General features: G+C 45.1%; 1 protein-coding gene across 1 annotated transcript in view; it reads right to left on the bottom strand.

The window, feature by feature from the left end:
- LOC110509669 (AP-3 complex subunit beta-1) overlaps positions 1 to 15,686 on the bottom strand; it is a 65,466-nt gene extending 49,780 nt beyond the window's left edge. The window contains exons 1-10 of the mRNA XM_036967340.1: positions 15,367 to 15,686; positions 9,609 to 9,684; positions 9,293 to 9,367; positions 7,597 to 7,692; positions 6,911 to 7,071; positions 6,757 to 6,823; positions 2,058 to 2,240; positions 1,266 to 1,421; positions 369 to 466; positions 190 to 244 (exon numbers count right to left, since the gene is read on the bottom strand). Of these exons, the coding sequence (XP_036823235.1) occupies positions 190 to 244; positions 369 to 466; positions 1,266 to 1,421; positions 2,058 to 2,240; positions 6,757 to 6,823; positions 6,911 to 7,071; positions 7,597 to 7,692; positions 9,293 to 9,367; positions 9,609 to 9,684; positions 15,367 to 15,506 (1,107 nt within the window). The 5' untranslated portion in view covers positions 15,507 to 15,686. The remainder of the gene's footprint in view (positions 1 to 189; positions 245 to 368; positions 467 to 1,265; positions 1,422 to 2,057; positions 2,241 to 6,756; positions 6,824 to 6,910; positions 7,072 to 7,596; positions 7,693 to 9,292; positions 9,368 to 9,608; positions 9,685 to 15,366) is intronic.
- Positions 15,687 to 16,644: the final 958 nt, after the last annotated feature.

The raw sequence follows: 16,644 nt of genomic DNA, 5'->3' as shown, positions 1-16,644 counted from the left end.
CTCTCCTCTGAGCATGTGCTACAGTACGTCTGGCGATGAAGGTACGGTGGTTAAGCTCTCGGGCAAGAGGCGTCCAGACAATCCGGTCACGCAGCCACTCCGTTAGTAAAACAGTAACAGGTAACACACACACCCCATTATCTGTCCTGCAGCAGACACTGAAGAGAGGAGCCATGTTTCGAGCCTTACCTTCCTCTGGATAGACATGGTGGCTATGTTCTGTAACACAACGTACTGCACCTCTCTGACAGGGAGAGACAGAGTGGAAACATTATGGAGTGCCCTTTTTTTTGTCCTCACAATAGAGACACACAGAGAGGGAGAGAGAAGAGAAAGAAAAAAACGGAAAGAGAGGGGTTGGGGTGTACCTGTGGCTTCGGAGCAGTCTGACCAGTGACTTGGTGATGACGCCGACCTCGTGTTTAGGAGCCAGGTGCCAGTACAGCTGAGCTACTGACACCACCACCTGAAACGACAGACGTCAACTTGTTTTTTCCCCCTCTAACATGGCCCTTCTAGCCTCAGATACAGGAGGTTGTTTCTCAACTCCAGTCATGCCCCTATCTAGCCTGGTCCCAGTTGAATTTGTGCCGTCTTGCCGAGTCCTGTGGTCATTGTCACGCCATTGTTTGGCGTCACAGACCCTAGGATTCGGCAAGACGATACAGCACTGCCTGATCCCAGGTCTGTGTGTATCTCCTCCTCGTGTAGGACGGGTCTTTCATCCTCCCTCAGGACACAAAGCTCTTTAAAAAGCTCCATATATCAAATAGCAACACCAAAGTCATGTGTTTTTTTGTAATGTGAGGAATGTCATTTAGAAGGTAACAGACAGCCAGAGTAAGGACTGAGGAGTCACATCTGGAAGACGTGACGGTACGACGGAGGGCCGCATCACGTTCTCTGTTAAAAAGACACAACACGTCACATTTTAAAATCAACATGTTCATTTGGGACCATTTTTCCTCCCGCTGCTACACTGCCGCACAGACCTTAAGTCTCCTGGGTGATGGAGACCTGCTCAGTGTGTGTGTGTGTGTGTGCAGCAGCAGTCGTGGCGTAGCCTCGGTTCCGGAGACAGCTGTGCGGAAGGAGTGACAACAGAACCCCATGCTCAGACGCCTTCATCAAGGCTGCCTGTATCCCTCACAGCCAGCAGGTTCAACAGCAGTCAACACTGGATGCGTGTGTGGTTATGCATCTGTTTGTGAGAGAGAGTCTCGGACCAGTGTGCTTCAGAGCAGTGTGTGTGTGGTGAGACTCACGGCAGTGTTTCTACTCTGTAGTAGAGGCTTGGTGTTCCTCAGAAGCAGTCTGTGGTCGGGGTCCATCATGTAGGACTTCTTTTCGTCCCCATTTTTCGTCTTCTTCTCATCAGACTCATAGAACGCCGTCTCACTGTTCTCATCAAACAGACCATCCTGAAACACACACACACACGTGTCTTTCATTCTGTTATTCACCGCATACATGCCAACGCCTGCTAGCCAACGCCTGCCAGATGCATACGCACATCTAGAAGTTGCTTGCAGGTGAGTTGGAGAAGTGCGCTCACTTTTTTAACCGCGCTAACATTTTGCTCCTCTGACCTTCGTCAAGTAATGACAAAACAGATGGACACTGACAGCACATCTTGCGTAGGGTTGCTTTGTTCATTATTGAAATAACTTAATAGTAAACAAAAAATAAAACACACTGACTGACAAATGTCTCCTTAGTCTTTTTTGATTCATTTACTATAGGCTATATTTCACTCGTCACACTGAAGCAATAATGACATTATTACTTCAGTGTTGATGTCTGATAGATATCCGGCATTTAGTCCCTAACTGAGCCCTTTCCTTGTTCGCTGATGAGACGTTCAAGAGAAGCCACTACATCTCAATCATCTCAAATCTAAATGAAAAAACGTTCATTAGAGCTCACGCCACACGACGCCGTTCTGACACAAACCACTTATTCGCCTCCCTCGCTCCACATCTCACACCTCTTTCCACCGGCTGGTGCGCTGTGTCAACCTGACCCCCCCCACCATCTTTCTTCCTCCCATCTCTCACCTCTTTCCAGGGGCTGGTGAACTGCGTCCTGGCGTAGCGGGTCAACATGGTGATGATGACCACCTGACCCCACTCCTCCACGTCCACCAGCAGGTTGCAGAGTTTACGGTAGTTCTTATGGATCAGGTCAATACGGTCTGGACACACTTCCTCAAAGGCCATCACCACGCTGCCCGCTACCAGCTATAGGGGGAGACGTTGGGTTACTGCAGGGCTAGAGTAAAAGCCTGCACACCCAGTAACTCTCAGGATACAACTTGGGCAGCCCTGCTTTAGCCTGAGACCATTGTCTGTGTATTTATGTGACTAGGCAAGTCAGTTAAGAACAAATTCTTATTTTACAATGACGGCCTACCGAAAGGCCTGGTTTCGTCTTGGTTAGAAAGACAGTGTACTTCATGATCTAAGAGCAAGAATTTTGTTTATGAACAGTTAGCTATAATCTAAGAGCCAGGCACCAAACAGGAGAGGAGTAACTGGGTGAAAAATTACCGCTTTTAAAGTCTTTACTGAACAAATCTAATTTGGCATCACCATGGTAAAAGGCATCCTTCTAAAAATCGCCCACACACAGCCAAAACATTTCACCACAGACTTTTAATTTTTCCCTTCAGCTCATAACTAATTGAATGTTCTATTCATGAGACAAGAGAAAGGGGGAAATGGGAGAATGGAGGGGAGAGAGGGAGGAAAGGGAGGCAATCAAGTACATTTTATTGGGAGAAAAATCCATTTGTCTGGTCCGTGTTCTATTTCTGTAGCGCTGCTGGCTGGCAGACTGACTGATTGACATGGCTGTGTATTAATATGCAAACAGCATTAACGCAGAGAGGCGAGGGGGGGACAAGGAAGGAGTCGGCGAGGAGAGGGGTAGCGGAATCCGGTCTCTCCCATTAGAAAAGACTGGCCCCTGGTGGCCCCTGTGGAAACCCTGTACATTTACCCATCATCCCTGCCGTGCAGCTGCATTGATTGCGTAGGTGTGTGCGCGTATGCGTTTGAGGCCCTCTGACAACTGGGGAGCTAGGAACCCGAAGCGCTAATCATTCAACAATCTGGACAGCTTTAGGGAGTAGGCTTCTAAATGACTGGTAAAAACCATAGAAAAAGGTGTGAGGTAAAATACGTGTTTGGAATTAGCCTAACTTTGCAACCAGAATGACATTAAAAAAAATACATTAAAAAACAAGCTGTTCGTAAAAAAATTAAAAAACATGGGCGAAACAAATCAAAACCGAGGCATTATTTAAACACTTGGTTTAGCAAGCAATTAAGAAACCTCATATAAGCAGAGTTTAACGGATGTGCTTGTGGTTTATAATTGGAAAGGGGCCTAGTTGGGAAATGTATGTGTGGCTTTTAATTGTCATGCACAGCGCGGTTGGTCTCAGAACTAACAGATGCTTGATGTAAAGTTCCAACTCCGCAAACCTCATCTAGTGCATAGCCCTTATATTGGAGTAAAGTACTGACAGGAATGAACAGGAACTTTGCGAAAATTGTGCCTGTGTGCATCAATGGACATTACAGAGGTTCCTAGTATCTCAGCCCTGTGTTATGTTCCCTTCGACGTCTGTCTCTCTCTCTCAGCCTATTACAGTGTCTCTGGGCCTGCCTCCGCCTCTTTGTGCATTATCCCTCCCTCCCCCATCTCCCTCTCAACTTCCCCCATTAGACGCAGGTAAACTACACGCGCCATCAACAAAACTGACACCCCAATCTATGGAGTCCACAACCATCCATCCCTCCCTCCCTCACCTCCCCCATCCACTTCCACCGTATTATCTACACTACGTGACAAGCCAGTAATGGAAAAATCACACTAAGCAAATGGTTCCTCTAATAACAATAAATTTGGTATAAAATTATGAAGGGCCCAAACCATTTCCTTGCATCTATTTTGTCATGAATTCTAATTAGGGCGCCAGGGAGGCGGCGAGTGCTGGGTCATCACGCCAGAGACGGCGCGCCGCCTTGATTGATGGCACGGCGCAGGGTCGGTCGGCCTACCCTCCCTGCCTTCGCTCTATCCTCTCCCCCTTTTCCATCTCCTCCCTCCTCTTTCTCTTAAATGAATGGGCATCCCACCTAGCCTCTAATCATACCACACACTACCACACACACACTCCTCCCTGTTCTCATTTCAATTTTGCAGGAGGTGCAGGGAGAGGCAGGGCGGCGGGATGGGAGGGATCGATCATTTATCTTGTAATGGCTGGATAATAGATCCATCACAGTAAAACAGCTGCACAACCTCCTGTGTTGTGTTTCTCTCCCCCCCCCTCCCCCCCCTCTACAGCCCTTCTCTTACCACCATCCTGTCTTTAACCAGGGGTGTCACACTCATTTGGCGTAAAGGGGCCATCACCGTTCAGGCCAATGTCATGAAGGCTACAGCAGAGACAGTCAAATATATTTTCTCTCCCCCCAAATATACTTACATTGTAACATAACGAACATAACTGACTTCACCACCTTGGTGATAATTCTTATTTCTTACAAAGTACAATCATTTCTAATAAGCGTGGAGGCTAGTTTTGGGGCACAGGTAGGGGACACGGATGGTGGTGGGCCACACTTGGCTCCTGGGCCGCATGTTTGGGACACCTCAGCTTTATATACTGCCCTAGACACTCATGTGGGCACAGTCCATATCTACATGGTCAGCCTGTGATTCTCACTCTCCAGAATGATAGCAACTTCCTATCTCAAAGTGAAGGGGAATATAAGATTAAAGCTTTATTTTTCCTCCAGGCAAAAATAAATAAAAAGCCTAGTCTGCCAAGTGTATATTGTATGACATCTTTTGTAAATGCACTTCAAATAAAGTTTGATTTGAAATACTACTGTGGGATGAACGGTGATAAAACAGGTAATTCAAGGCATTTGTAAAACACATTCAAAGATGGTTCTTATGATGCTCTGGTCAAGATAAAGTGAATTGTATCCATATAAATGCAGATGTCCTTTGAATAGCAGGACAAACACAACACGATAGATCACCGACAGAAAGCAAAGAGCTAAAACTGGCAGTAAATAAATTGGTATAGAAGCTCTCTGAAATTCTAATAACAAATCATAACACACAAAAAATATATATAAAATACTTAAGAAAAAAAAAAACATTAGCATTCCGGTCTTATTAATCTTTTTCTTCCAGTCCAAAACACAGCGCACGGACTTGTGTGACTGTGCCCTTTCTCGGTGTCCCCCAGCCAGCCAGCCTCATTGAGAGAGTGTTTCAATGGGGAGAAATCATCTATCTTCGTTAGTGACTGAAGCTAAATATGCTATGCATCTGGTCCTGGGCCCCCCCCCTTTAGTGCTACGGGTTATTTTATATAATGAGAGATGCATGCAATGAATAACTAATTGCGATAGAGAGAGAGGCCGTGTATGGCTTGTATTTACTAACATGCACAGGGCATTCTATATGCTAACTTCAGCACGTGCACAATTTACATTATTTTAACTAGCCTTTATGGGAGCGTATGCATTTATAGTGACCATACGCATTTATAGTGACCTTCTGGAGAATATGCACCATCTATTAGCCAAATAGTGGAAGGAGACGCTGTATTTGTGCTTCAAACACTGGAGTTGGAGAATGCCATCAGGCTAATCTAGGAGAAAAAAAAATAACTTGGCCTTAGAAAGCAAATTAAGGTGACACCAGCATCAGTGAGAGAATGCCTTTCTAAATCGACAGTTAACTAGGAGCATCTGAAGATGTGTGGATTTAAGTGGGCGCTAACAAAGCATGGCATTGGTGAATGAGCTGAGAGAGAGAGAGGAGAGAGAGTGAGAGGGGCGGTGGGGGGGGAACATTTCTGTTGGACTGGACTACCCTCTGGTGGCTGGTTGGGAGTACTGCACCTAGTAGACCAGTGACATCATGGATTTGGTTTGAATGAATGCATTGAGTAAGGACTGACTGCTGAACCCGTCTGATATCAAATGAATGAAATAGATGAAAACTGATTCAGAGTGAATAGAATTTAATCCATCCTTATTACTGCTTTGTTCATATCATGCGGTCTCCGCTGCTGGGAAAAAAATGATCTGTGGGGAAACACTGGTGGTAAAGTTAGCGTCGGGGAGGGGGCCCTCTTGGCACCAGAGACAAAATGTTGCTGTTTTAAACCTAATTTCCTGCAATTCTACATATTTTGCCATGGGGCGGAGAGAACATTTTAAAAATTGGTTTCCTGCACCCCTAAACATTTTGCCATGGGGCACAGAGAACATTTTACCATTTTAAAATTGGTTTCCTGCACCCCTAAACATTTTGCCATGGGGCGGAGAGAACATTTTACCATTTTAAAATTGGTTTCCTGCACCCCTAAACATTTTGTCATGGGGCGGAGAGAACATTTTACCATTTTAAAATTGGTTTCCTGCACCCCTAAACATTTTGTCATGGCTTATGCCATGTTCTTACACCATCTGAGTGACTCAAATAATGAGGGCCCACCATGTAATGAAATTTGGGGAATTTTAGATTCTCCCTGACCGTCTAGTTTTTATTACGGTGATCTTTAGTCTCAAAGATAATCTTGTAAAAAAATATATACATTTCATAGCTCCCTTATCTTTCTACACACTTAAGAATCTGGTTGTAGTCATTTATGTTTTCAAAACATGTGACCGTCTCAAAACTTACTTGGATTAGCTGGTAATGGGAGCCGGTTTTACTCACAGTGCTTTTGTCCTTCAGCAATTTATCAATGACTTCTATCAGGTGCTCCTTCTGATCCGGATCCAGGCTAAGGAGAAGGAACGGTTTGAGTCAACTCCCAGTTCCATTGCTTTACACACACACACACACACACACACACACACACACACACAACCTGTAGAGTTTCTGGATGGCGTGGGCGGATGTTTTCCTGACGTAAGGGGACATGTCGGAGGCAGCCTCCTTGATGGCCAGCATCATGATGGGAACGATGATGGGGACTCTGATACTGGACAGAACCCTCAGAGCACTGGCTCTGATCAGCTGGTTAGGGTCCTGGTAGAGGACAGATGGGGTAGGGGGGGGGTATAAGGATTATCTTAACACACATACACACACACTTCTGCAAAGATGTACACAATGAGACAGAGTGAGGAGAGTAAAAGATAAAAAAAAGGACTGGAGACAGAAATCTCTCATGTGGTTTGGGTTAAGAGATACTGAAGACATGATACAGTACCACACACACACACACACACACACACACACGAAGGAAGTGAAGCATGGTGTAGAGCTAGCAGGGGCTGAAATGGGTTTTCCAGCTCTGGGTCCTGAGACACATCAGGGTGACGGGGTGGGCTGTCTAAACTCTGTTGTCCACAGAACTTACAGAGAGACAGACAGCCTTTCTTTAAATGGCTCAATAGCCCTACACACACACCTTTATACACGTACATACAAAACATGACACTTTCTTTCAAGACCTGTATGAGTGTGTGGGAATTCAAAATGGTAAAACACAACTAAAAAAAATAGCTCTGCATCAAAGCCTGCTGTGCACACACACACCACATGTGTTACCTTGAGGGCCCTCTGAAAGGTGCTGATGGACAGTAGAGCCAGGTCCTGCTGCTCCTCTGCATACCTCACCAGGTACACATAGACCAACTTCTTCAGCTGGAACACACACACATGTTGAATTTAGTCAATGAAGAAATCCCAAGTCTATAGATTCACTTTTGGGTTGAGCTCAGTACACATTCCAAATTGTTTAGGTAACACTATTCTTTGACACAGTGGAGAGAATGAGGCTTTGGCTAGACCTCGGATGTATTTATTGGGCTGGTTGTTTTAGAGGGGGGGGAAGCGGAGGTTGAAAGTGTTCCTGTTGGATATTATTAGTCTGGATGGCATGTCGTTTCGGGGAGAGCAGAGAACGAGCTAAAATGTTTTATTTGACTTCAGAATGTTTCTGTTTGCCTTCCTCCCCCTCCTCGCTCCTCACACGTAGCAGAGACTGAGCTAATATTTGTCCAGTGTCCGACTGAGTTAAAAAGGATACTTTGTGATTTTGGCAATGAGTATGAATGAGTGCAGCCGCCACACTCCTCCTGCCAGCTCCTTCATCTACTTCCAGAGGCAGATGAACTTGTGGATACCATTTTTATGTCTCTAAGTCTAGACTCCAGTATGAAGGAAGTTGCTAACTAGCGCAACTGCTAACTAGCATTAGCGCAACGACTGGAAGTCTATGGGTGTCTTGCCAGATACGCCATACACTTCCGGGCCCTTTGCGCTGACGCTAGTTAGGCTCACGAAACAACCTCGTACTTCCTTCGTACTGGACAGTCACAGACACATACAAATGGCATCCAGAAGTTCATCGGACTCTGGTGGATGTAGATAAAGGGCCACACCGGCAAAATCTCTAAGTAACCCTTTTAAAGGTTGGCCCTGGTTCACTTCAGTGTTATTCGGCGTACAGCTGTGGTTTTCAATCATCATTGCTGTGATTAGTGGGTGAATTAACATCATTACTGAGTCTAAGAGGGGACATAACCCATCTGGCCTTGTCTGAGGGGAATCACATCTTATCAAAAACGTTGCAGAAAATAGATGCTCAAAATTAGAAATAGTAATCAAATATGCTAATGATTTCATTTCCATTATTTGATCAGTTATCAAATACCAATAACCATACTCCATATAGCCCACCATCCCGCTCACACACACACACCTCAGGGCTTTCAAGTCTCAGGTTGTTGTTGCTAGTGCTGGTTGAAGTAAACAAAGCATCCTGATATTAAATCACACGAGTCCGTCAATACTCTGTGTCCTCCAGTGCTGCTTTCTGATTAGAGACAATCAATAACACACAGCACAGCAGCAGAGAGGGGGGAGGGACGACAAGAGAGACAGAGTGACTGAGCTGCCCGCAGAGAGGTGAGGACAGAGAGAGCGTGAGAGAGCCACAACGAGGGACCTAGCACTACCCTAGCATCTGGTGTGTGTGAAGGGAGAGAGAGAGGAGACGTGGCCACAGGCTCTCCTCTGCCAATTACCCCCACCCACATGCTCCAGTTCCCTACCATGGGCTGCCCTGCCACACACACACACACACACCTCACAGGCTGCCCCTCATACAGCCTGTTTATTCTGCTGATCAATATTACCAGGCAGTGGTTCGGTGGTCTCCTCCTGGCAGAAGGAGGGACCTCATCCGTCTTGTCTTTGATAGAATCTACTAAACGTTATGCAAACAGAATGGAACTCATACCTCTATGTTCTTACTGGCCACGTTCTTCACCACAGCTGGGAACAGCTCGGAGGCATTCTTCCCCTTGGCGATCAGCTGTGGACACAACATCCCTCGCATGTTTAACAGTATTCAATGTGTTATTAACACTGCACATACAATATACCACAGCAACGAACCGCACTGTAAATTGAACTTTGGAAATTGTTCGCCAATTCTTCAAAATGAGGAATTTACAAATTGGCCTTTTTATTGAGACGGGAACACCAAAGTACACTCTGAACTGAGAATGCACTGCACTTAGTGGGAAGTGTGTGTGTGTGCAGGTGATGCTCACCGCAATGATCCTCTTCATGGCGTCCAGTTTGAGTGAGTCCTTATTGCTCTCCAGCATCTCTTTAAGGTCATCATTCCTGGTGGAGAGGAGAAAGAGATCAGAACACGTGCTGCAGGCTATTTAATATCACCACGCTGCTTTTTAATTTTGTATAGCGGACGGCCTTCTTTACACCTGAGAACTTCCACCGGCGTAGCCAAGAACTCTACACGTCCGCCGGGGTCAAATTCATTAGGCTAATGAGTTGAAGAACGTCATCGAATTGGGACTGGAAAACTGTGGCACACTTATAACAGAGTTTTGAGTCATTTGATTAAATTACAATCCTATCGCACAAAAAAAAGAAGATATGCAGCCGGACTTGATCGATCTCCAGCCGTGTCCTTAGTGGGAGACAGGCCAAAGGTCTGCCAAGACCCAGACTAATACTGATCTATGGAGAGCATTATGTCCTGCATTAAACTTGGCTCCTGCTAGAAATTGGTAGTCATGTGGAGAACCTCTCCGCAATAGAACAGCCATTTTCAAGAGAGAGTAGCTTACACATACCGGTAGGAGAACCATTCTAGTTTCATCAACGTCAAACGACTGCAAGGGGAAAAAAAATACAGGGTCTCAGATGACCTATTTTCTTAGGATACTCTTCCACGTGGTCTACGGTGCTCAAACTATCAACAACCGCTTCAACAATTCATCCCTTTACTGTACCGCCACACTCAAGCGGACGCATTCAAAATATCACAGCATTTCTATGGAAACACCTTCAACCCGGAGAACAAGCAGAATCTCACATGATGTTAACCCAGCCAGGCCTACACGACCCTTACCCTTCCACAGAAGAATGTGAAGCCACACAGCAGGTCATTGATTGTAGAGAGAGAGAGAGAGAGAGAGAAAGGGTTCTGGCCACTCAATGAGAGAGGTACAGTTAGAGAGAGAGAGATGAACCTGGAGAAGAGTCCCCTAACCAAGCTGGTCCTGGGGCTCTGTTCACAAACACAAACACACCCTACAGAGCCCCAGGACAGCAGCACAATTAGACCCAACCAAATCATGAGAAAACAAAAAGATAATTACTTGACACATTGGAAAGAATTAACAAAAAAAACAGAGCAAACTAGAATGCTATTTGGCCCTAAACAGAGAGTACACAGCGGCAGAATACCTGACCACTCACTGTGACTGATCCAAAATTAAGGAAAGCTTTGACTATGTACAGACTCAGTGAGCATAGCCTTGCTATTGAGAAAGGCCGCCGTAGGCAGACATGGCTCTTAAGAGAAAACAGGCTGTGTGCTCACTGCCCACAAAATGAGGTGGAAACTGAGCTGCACTTCCTAACCTCCTGCCCAATGTATGACCATATTTAGAGAGACATATTTCCCTCAGATTACACAGATCCACAAAGAATTCGAAAACAAATCCAATTTTGATAAACTCCCATATCTACTGGGTGAAATTCCACAGTGTGCCATCACAGCAGCAAGATTTGTGACCTGTTGCCACGAGAAAAGGGCAACCAGTGAAGAACAAACACCATTGTAAATACAACCCATATTTATTTTATCGTGTCCTTTAACCATTTGTACATTGTTAAAACACTGTGTGTGTGTGTGTGTGTGTGTGTGTGTGTATGACATTTGGATTGTCTTTTGTGTTTTGAAACTTCTGTATGTGTAATGTTTACTGTTAAATTGTATTGTTTATTTCACTTTTGTATATTATCTACCTCACTTGCATTGGCAATGTTAACACATGTTTCCCATGCCAAAAAAGCCCCTTGAATTGAATTGAGAAAAAAAAAAAGTGTGTTGGGTTCAACAACACACCAGGCAGATGTTTCACATTGAACAACATGAGAAGAACGGGTAGAGAGCGAATGAAAAACACAAATTAACCATATTGGGAGTTGTTGCCAGGCGCAGAGAAAATAAAGTCACGCTGTGACTCACGATAATGTCACAATCAATAATCAGCTAGAGAGATGAGGAAACTAGGCAAGTTCGTAAACTTGAAAATACACACACAAAGCATGTGATCAGATACTTCTGTAGAGTACCGTTTGGTGGGTGTCTCGTCGGGGCCTCCATTGGCGTGCGTGAGGGTGCTGATCCTCCAGGCGAAGTGTGGTCTTCAAGGTGAGCTGGACATACTCAGCAGACAGCAGAGCTGTCCTCACAGTCCACGCGAGTCCACACACACACACACGTTTCCCCGACTGTCAGCTGGCTGTAACGTTCGCTGTGGCCACTTCCCTCCAACCCGCTTTTGCCCTTCACAGACCGTTCATAAATGCTACAGCATCTACAGGCCCGTCTGTTGCTCTCCTCTCTCTGTCCGTCTTCCTCGCTCTTCTCTCAGCTGATAAGAGGAGTCACAGGATGCCCTCGCCGCTGGCTAAAACTCCGGCCCTCGCCCTGGCACAGACAGAGCTCCCCCTGGCCATCCAGTTATACCCGCGAGTCCACACACACACACACTTCCTGACTGTCAGCTGGTTGTAACGTTCCCTGTGGCTACTTCCCTCCAACCCGCTTTTGCCCTTCACAGGCAGCGACCAACTGTAGTGGTCACAGGATACCCATTCTGCCGGCTAATGATCTAGCATTAGTGGTTCTGCTACACACACAGACACTATGCATGCTCTCTATGGTATGCTCTCTCCCTCTCTGTAAATTGAAGCTGTGACTGACAGCACCTTCTCCTTAAATCTCAAGTATCAGGCTTTAAAGCAATTACGAGCCCACCACATCCCTAGCTCTAAGACGATAACAGGAGTGGCAAGATGCAGTGGCCCTCTTTTAAATGGCTACTAGTAGACTTTGACTCGTCATTTCTTGTAAATGCAATCCAGAGACGGGTTGAGGTTTCCTGCCTGATGGATCTGTAGCTCTTGGACAGGGGCTACTTTCTCCTTCTCTCCTCTGACCGTACTGTTTGTTCTCTGCGTCTGTGTGTAGCTGGGTGGTAGTTTGGTTCTCTCTGCCTGTGGCCACTTCCTCCAGGGGAAACGGGAGGGCCTTATCGGCCTCGGGGTAAACAGTGAGCAGCTTTCACCACCTCTGTCCACAGCACAATGCTTCACGCCTGCCCAGTGCCCTTCAAGGGCCAACAGAAGAACCACACAGAGTTAGAACGACACCCCGACAACTCTACATGTCTCTCTTCATGTTTAAAACCAGCGTAGTCTCTTTTTCCAGGTTTTCAAGACTGGCAAGCAAGATACTCTGGTCATTCATTCACATAACGACCAGTAGGATAAAGCACTGTAAACAGCTCCAATCAGCTGACTCTATTTAGCCTACTACCGTCTGCCATGTCCTCTAGTGTTTATAACCAGGATGACAACGTTGTCGGACATGGCTCAGTTGATATAGCCCAACACATAATCTGACATCACATGGAGGCCCTATAAAAAACATGGGAAACTGAACCGCAGTGAAATAATATGGTGCTTTAGGAAGCAGCTGATCACTTGGGGACAACCAGCCAGTCACATGTTGCTGTGCTTCTGTCAAGGCCAGAGCAGTAGAGTGGACCGTGAGGTAACAAGAGCCCAGCCAATACTGGATAATCTACAGGAACGTGACTTAGACCCCGACTGTGTCACATGACATTATCCAAACAGCAAACAGACTGTGGTTTCATTTCATTGGAGAAAGCTGACTAACATAAAAAGGCCACCTATTGATATCTTTAGGAGCAATAAAGTGCAAGAGAGGGTTAAGGTTACGGCCATTAAAATGCACATACGTCAAAGGGCACGTAACATTGACGATAGCTTAATTTAAAAAGAAAACATAAAAACTCCGTCAGGGGTTCGCTGCTTTCTGACTTACCATTCAAGTCTGCCATCTAGTGTTATGGTGCAATCACAGCACAGATAGAGAACTACACAGAGCAACATATTCTCAGAAATCAACCCCATGATCCTCCTCAAGCTATTCCTGAAGAAATAATAGGTATAAAAACAAAAAAACTCCACCTACCCTTACACGAGCCATGTGGGACTACTGGGTTGATTTCATAAACAATGCTATCAGTCAGACTTGAGTTTGGGGAGTACAGAACAAAAAAAAAACTCTTCATTTGAACACTATAATATGAAGGGAATTAGGCTCACGGTGAATATAGAGCGAGTGAATTTATGAATGCCTGACAAAAGCCTAGATTATGTTAAGATGTGCTACTGATAGGACAGACTCCCTACTAGATTTCATAGTAAAGCAGAGGCATTGTGTGTCACCGTTTGTGTGTGGACAGTGGAATCATTCACACCCCTCAAGCCCGGCAGGCTCCAGCAGCCCAACCAAGAGTCATCTAGTCTCCATTACCAGACCTGGCCTACTGGCCCTGCCTCGCTGCTGAACAGACCAACCATCTGATCATGTGAGAGGACTTAAGAGATTGACTTAGGGCCAAACCACGTTCAAATATTAGGCTGACGCAAGTCACTGCTCGACGGTGACAGAGATGGTTGAAAGTGTTATTTTGCCCGCTGCTATGAAGAGCAGCACTAGGCTCCATGGAACAGACACACCAGTAGACATTCCACCGTATAACGATGACATGAGCACAACGCAAACATTTTCAATGAGACCTTTCTATGGGTTAAAACTGCTAGAACTTATAGGACTACAAGGGAAGTAGAGAAAGACAGACTAACAGTAAGTGGATAATTCAAAGCTTCCATGGTAAATCAGGTTGAATAAACTTTCATATGATAATGGCTGACTGTTGGGGAGACTTTGTGGGAGAAAATGGCTTTCAGAGAAGACAGTGACTTGAGGCCTTGTCTGGAGCCAGCTGGGGAAAGACTAACCTACGGATAGTGAAATTATAACTGATCCCAACTCCAAGGCCACGGTCTGGGAAACATTGATTTACAGTAAACCCAATCCTACAGCTGAGTAAGTCAACTACTGGGCATGTATTCAAGATCATAATGAAGAAGATTAAAGCTATATGGACCTGATCCTAGGTCAGCACACTTTCTCTGAGATCCTACGTGAATACAGGCCCTGATTTATAGTAAAAGACACAGCATGACTGCAGGATGAGGCTGGCCGACCTAGTGATGGAACCGCCCTCTGGTGGTATCGTCACGTGATGTTGATTGATGACATAGAGCACATTTTACACGTAATCGGGTCCTTTTCATCTCACTTTATCCAATTGATTTAAAATGGGTTGTTTACAAGAATTTTAAACAATATTTCAATGATATGCTACTGTTTGGCACTTATCCTAATCACTTGAGTTTATGACAATGAGGGGAAAGAAGATGGGGTATTTTTTTTTTTAAACCGGCGTTGTACGGAGGACCTTGGAGAACCACATCAATTGACTTGGGTAGCCAGACTAACTACAACAGAGCTTCGCCCATGTGCATAGCACAGCTAGCTTTATGTCCGTGTCGATGTTCATTTTAGAATACATTGACCTCGCACAACTCTACAAACATAAAAGGACGCGGTGGAAAAACATTGAATGTAAAATATATGTATGTTAGAGAAAATGTCTGGTGGTGTCTGTCAACTTGTTGCTTTTTTGTTCATGTAAACATGTCCAAACACAGGGCAACATTGCTTGCTGTCAACAAACGCGTTTTAAACCGTGAAGCTACCATAGAGATGCAGCTGTTTATCTAGCCAACTAGTTACCACTAGCATCCATCGTAGATATCAAATTAAGTTGCAAACACAGTTTACACACAAGTAGGTTAATAAAATGTTTCCTTGCTAGCTAATTGACCTACTTTTTAAAGTTGGTGCTGAACAGGCCAAATCCAGCTCCAGCATTGGAGGAGGTCGGGGTAGTCTCCTGACCAACCTCCACCGCTGAATCCGATCCTCCTTGGTCGTTGTACGACAAGTTGTTCGTCGACATGCTCAACATTTGACGTTTCACAAATGTACAGAATTATTTACTGTATAAAGTAAAACTATCGGAAACAAAATCCCAGTCGTTAACAGTTTGATGATGCCAATTAGAAGCGCAAAATAAAACTTAGTCCTGAACGTGCAACTTTTTCCCCTTATCCACGCAGTACCGGAAGTATGAGTTGGGTACGTTCGTGTCAAAGTCACATGACAGGGGGAAGAGAAATTAGTCCTCCATAGTTACCACAGTCACAAAGTCTTACACCCCGCCCATTTGTTAAATTAACCTCTTACAATTGTATTTTAAACTTAACCCTAACCATAACTGTAAACTTAACCCCACTGCTATCCTTATGCCTAACCCTAACCGTAAATGAAAACCAAAAGGCTAATTTTAGTTTTCATACATTTTTACGATAGCCTATTTTGACTTTGCAGCTGTGGTAGCCCCGTTGCCGTGGTAACTTTGGCCGCAAGCCAATCAAATGAGTTTAGGGGTGTACTCAGTGACGTGCGTGCGGGCTAAACGAAAGCGCCCAGTATTTTTGTAATGTAGTTGGCGCAAGAAACTGGAGTTGAAGTAAACTTCAGAGCTAGATGGTTAGCTGTCTGTCTAAATACCCACATCTTCTTCCACATGTAGCTGTTAGGAGCTTGGAAGGGGCTGAGAAAATGGCTTCAAGTCCTAGATCATCTCTTCCAGAGGAAGATTTCACCTGTACTGTGTGCTGTGACGTCTTCAAGAATCCTGTCCTCCTACCATGGAGCAGCCACAGCTACTTGTAAAGTCTATCTGCAGCAATGCTGGGAGTTGAAGGGGGTTCGGGAATGCTCCGTTTGCAGAAAGAGATTTTCAATGGGTAATCCTCCCTGTAACCTGGCTCTATAGAACCTGTGTGAGGCCTACCTTGAGGAGAGTCTAAAGTGCTCTGCATGGTGAGAAATTAAAGTACTATTGTCTGGAGGATAAGCAGCCCATCTGTTTAGTGTGTCAATCTTCTAGAAAACACAAGAGTCATGACCGCTGTCCCATAGACGAAGCTGTTCAGGGCCTCAAGGAGAAGGTACAACGACGTAAAGACATGCGTTTTACAGAGTCACGTTTTTATTGAACATAATACATTTTCTATGTGAGGTGTTTAAATACTGTATAC

This window comes from Oncorhynchus mykiss, chromosome Y, assembly GCF_013265735.2.
Source record: "Oncorhynchus mykiss isolate Arlee chromosome Y, USDA_OmykA_1.1, whole genome shotgun sequence".
Taxonomy (NCBI): Eukaryota; Metazoa; Chordata; class Actinopteri; order Salmoniformes; family Salmonidae; genus Oncorhynchus; species Oncorhynchus mykiss.
Note: the sequence above shows the minus strand (reverse complement) of the source record. Positions and strands in the feature narration are given on the sequence as shown.